Raw genomic sequence first — 4,161 nt, forward strand, 5'->3', positions numbered from 1 at the left:
AGAGGCTCCAGGTGAGGGGCTCCGCACAGTGCAGAGGCTAAGAGTGGTCCACTCTGGCCCCTCTGCCTGTGCCTCCCCCAGAAAGAAGTTCCAGAAGAAGGGGGCCAGCCAGAGCTTCAGCAAGGCTGCGAGGCTCAAGTGGCAGTCACTGGAGCGGAGGATTCTGGACATCGTCATGCAGAGGATGACCATTGTCAACCTGGAGGCCGACATGGAGCGGCTCATCAAGGTGGGCCCACCCCTCCGTCCCCTGCCCACCACTCCCCGGGCGTGGGGGGCAGCAGCCTGAGGCCTCGCCCGCCTCCCCAGAAAAGGGAGGAGCTTTCCCTCATGCAGGAGGCACTGCGCAGGAAGCGGGAGCGGCTGCAGGCCGAGAGCCCTGAGGAGGAGAAGGGGCTGCAGGAGCTGGCGGAGGAGATCGAGGTGCTGGCGGCGAACATCGACTACATCAACGATAGCATTGGCGACTGCCAGGCCACCATCGTGCAGCTAGAGGAGACCAAGGTGCCTGGGGGCCGGGCGGGCCGCACGGGCATGGGTGGGGCAGCAGAACAGTCGGGTGACGTGCCCTCTGCCTCCCCACCCAGGAGGAGCTGGACTCCACGGACACGTCGGTGGTCATCAGCTCCTGCTCCCTGGCTGAAGCCCGCCTCCTGCTGGACAACTTCCTCAAGGCGTCCATTGACAAGGTGGGCGGGCCGCTGGCCTCCAGGTGGACGGGCGCCTGCGGAGCCTGCCCTGGGCTGGAACGCCCACGGCTGGCTGCCCAGCTGCGTCACTCACGAGGGGACGCTGAAAAGTGGGGGTAATGGCTGGCCGTGCAGCTTTAATGAGGCAATGTGGCCAGGGGCTTGGTGTGGTCGCCGCACACAGCAGGGCCTGAGACTATGGAGGGGGAGACAGCAGCTTGTGTGTGTGTGTCTGTCTGTGTGTCTGCGTATCTGTGTGTGTGTGTCTTTGTGTATCTGTGTGTCTGTGTGTGTGTGTCTCGGTGTGTGTCTGGGTGTCTCTGTGTGTGTCTCTCTGTGTGTCTGTGTCTGTGTCCGTGTATGTGTGTGTGTGTCTATGTGTCTCTGTGTGTGTCTCTGTGTGTCTGTGTCCGTGTCTGTGTGTATCTGTGTGTGTGTCTGCCTGTGTGTGTCTGTGTGTATCTGTGTGTGTGTGTCTGTGTGTGTCTCTCTGTGTGTCTGTGTCCGTGTCTGTGGGTGTGTGTGTCTGTGTCTGTGTGTGTGTGTGTCTCTGTGTGTCTGTCTGTGTCCATGTCTGTGCTTGTGTGTGTGTCTCTGTGTGTCTGTGTGTGCGCACGTGTCTGTGTGTATGTATCTGTATGTGCATATCTGTGTGTGTGTTTGTGTGTGTCCGTGTCTGTGTGTGTGTATGTCTGTGTCCATGTGTGTGTGTGTGTGTCCATGTCAGTGTCTGTGTCTGTGTGTGTCTGTGTGTATGTGTGTGTATGTGCGTGTGTCTGCCTGTGTGTGTCTCTCAGTGTGTGTGTCCGTGTGTTTGTCTGTGTCTGTGTCTCTGTGTGTCTGTGTGTCTGTGTCTCTGCGTATGTGTGTGTCTGTGTGTGTCTCTGTGTCTGTGTCCATGTCTGTGTCTTTGTGTGTGTCTGTGTCTGTGTGTCTCTCTCTGTTTGTCTGTGTGTGTCCGTGTCTCTCTGTATGTGTGTCTGTGTCTGTGTGTCCATGTGTGTGTCTGCCTATGTGTGTCTCTGTGTGTCTGTGTGTGTCCGTGTCTATGTGTCTGTGTGTGTCTGTGTGTGTGTCTCTGTGTGTCCATGTCCGTGTGTGTGTCATTTTGTGTGTGTCTCTGTGTGTCTGTGTCTGTGTGTGTGTCTGTGTCCATGTCTGTGTCTATGTGTGTGTCTCTGTGTCTCTGTGTGTCTGTGTGTGTGTGTCTCTGTGTGTGTGTGTGTCTGTGTGTGTGTCTCTGTGTGTGTGTGTCTGTGTGTCTGTGTCCATGTCTGTGTCTGTGTGTGTGTCTGTGTGTGTGTGTGTGTGTGTGTCTGTGTCCGTGTCTGTGTGTCTGTGTGTGTGTCTCTGTGTGTCTGTGTGTATCCGTGTCTATGTGTCTGTGTGTGTCTCTGTGTCTGTGTGCATGTCTGTGTCTGTGTGTGTGTCTTTGTCCATGTCTGTGTGTCTGTGTGTATGTCTCTGTGTGTCTGTGTCCATGTCTGTGTGTGTGTCTATGTGTCTGTGTATGTGTCTGTGTGTGTCCGTGTCTATGTGTATGTGTGTGTCTGTGTGTGTGTCTGTGTCTGTGTGTCTGTGTATGTGTCTCTGTGTCTCTGTGTGTGTGTGTCTGTGTGTCTGTGTGCATGTCTGTGTCTGTGTGTGTGTCATTTTGTGTGTGTCTCTGTGTGTGTGTGTCTCTGTGTGTGTGTCTGTGTCTGTGTGTCTGTCTCTGTTTGTCCATGTGTGTCCGTGTCTGTGTGTGTGTGGCGGGGCAGCAGGAGCAGACAGATGGACATGCTCCTCCCAGGGGTGGGATTGGTGCTGGAACAGCAGGTGTGTCTCAGCGCCCATGCCCGCTCCAACAGGGCCCAGGCTGTGGGGTGGCTTCCTTCCCCTGGGGCTGTGCCTGCGGGGCACCTCCAGATAGGGCAAGAGGCTGCCCTCCTCCACCCTCGCTGCCCCTAGGGAGCTCTCTCAGCTCTGCTCTCGGGAGGGTGTTCCTCTGCTGGGCTGTTGTGACCAGCATCATGGTCGGGGGCCTAAATGCACACCTTTATCCCTCCCAGTCCTGGTGGCTGGAGGCCAGAGATGAGGTGCGGGCGGGGCTGGCTTCCTCGGGGCCTGTCTCCATGGCTTGCAGGCATTGCCTTCCCCCTCCTGTGGTCGCCCCTCTGTGTGTCTGTGTCCTGATCTCCTATGAGGATACCAGTCGTGGGGATTAGGGCCCTGCAGGGACTTCATTTTAACATAACCGTCTCTTTTGTGCTCGTGTGCTAAGTCGCTTCAGTCGTGTCGGCCAGGCTCCTCTGCCGTGGGATTCTCCCCGCAAGAGTACTGGAGTGGGTAGCCATGCCCTCCTCCTGGGATCTTAGGGATCGAACCCGTGTCTTTTATGCCTCCTGCACTGGCAGGCGGGTCCTTTCCCACTAGCGCCACCTGGGAAGCCCTGTCATCTCTTAAAGCCCCTCATTTCCAAACGCAGTCCCCTTCTGAGGTCCTGGAGCTACGTCTGCGTTTGCATCTGGGGACACTCTACAGGCCACACAGGGAGCATGCCCCCAGCGTGGATGTGGGGGAAGCCAAGGGTCCGGGGTGCGTCTTGGGCCTGTGACGGGTGCAGGGTGAGAGCTGGGAGCCCTCGGGGCTCTCGTGAGGTGCAGATGCTGGGAGGGCAGTGATGGGGGTCCCCATGGCCCCAGGCTGGGAAGGGTGACCCCAGGCCTCGCTGCCCACCCTCAGGGGCTGCAGGTGGCACAGAAGGAGGCACAGATCCGGCTGCTGGAGGGGCGGCTGCGGCAGACAGACATAGCGGGCTCCTCCCAGAACCACATGCTCCTGGACGCCCTGCGGGAGAAGGCCGAGGCCCACCCTGAGCTGCAGGCCCTCATCCACAACGTGCAGCAGGGTACGGGCCCCCCAGGACCGCCAGACACCCGGGGCTCCCTCCCTCCCACCCCGGAGACCCTCACTTCCCCAGCTCCCCAGAAGCCCCAGTCTGACCCCCGAGTAACAGTGGGAAGGAGGCCACCCTCCCCGCACTCCTTTGGTTGGGGTCTCACCCCTGGCTCCCTCCTCCCCGACAGAGAATGGCTACGCCAGCACGGACGAGGAGGTGTCCGAGTTCTCTGAGGGGAGGTGAGTTTCCAAGTCAGAAGGGAGCACATGCCCCGGGCTGGGCCGAGCTCTGTGCTGGCTGAGCTGAGCTGAGCTCTGGGCTGACGAGTCTAAGTCCCCAGGAGCCAGAATCCCAGCTGTCAGCACCCTGACCCTCATCGGCTTCTCCCTTAGCTTCTCCCAGTCGTTCACCATGAAAGGCTCCACCAGCCACGATGACTTCAAGTTCAAGGTGAGCCCCACTGGCAGGTGGACAGGCTGCTCCCCACAGCCTGGTCCCCGCCTTCCTGTGGCACGGCCCCCACCCCCAGCCCCCACCCAATACTGTCTCCAGTTGGGGTATGGGAGCCAAGAAGAGTCTCAGCTGGAACAG

The 4,161-nt window shown here is 58.9% G+C and overlaps 1 protein-coding gene across 2 annotated transcripts in view; it reads left to right on the forward strand.

The window, feature by feature from the left end:
• KIF21B (kinesin family member 21B) overlaps positions 1–4,161 on the forward strand; it is a 27,565-nt gene that overhangs the window by 11,877 nt on the left and 11,527 nt on the right. For both annotated transcript variants that reach the window (XM_010831071.1, XM_010831072.1), the window contains exons 17-22: positions 82–229; positions 310–504; positions 588–689; positions 3,414–3,579; positions 3,758–3,809; positions 3,963–4,020. In XM_010831071.1, coding sequence (XP_010829373.1) covers positions 82–229; positions 310–504; positions 588–689; positions 3,414–3,579; positions 3,758–3,809; positions 3,963–4,020 — 721 coding nt within the window. The remainder of the gene's footprint in view (positions 1–81; positions 230–309; positions 505–587; positions 690–3,413; positions 3,580–3,757; positions 3,810–3,962; positions 4,021–4,161) is intronic.

This window comes from Bison bison, unplaced genomic scaffold (genome assembly GCF_000754665.1).
Source record: "Bison bison bison isolate TAMUID 2011002044 unplaced genomic scaffold, Bison_UMD1.0 scf7180017864524, whole genome shotgun sequence".
Taxonomy (NCBI): Eukaryota; Metazoa; Chordata; class Mammalia; order Artiodactyla; family Bovidae; genus Bison; species Bison bison.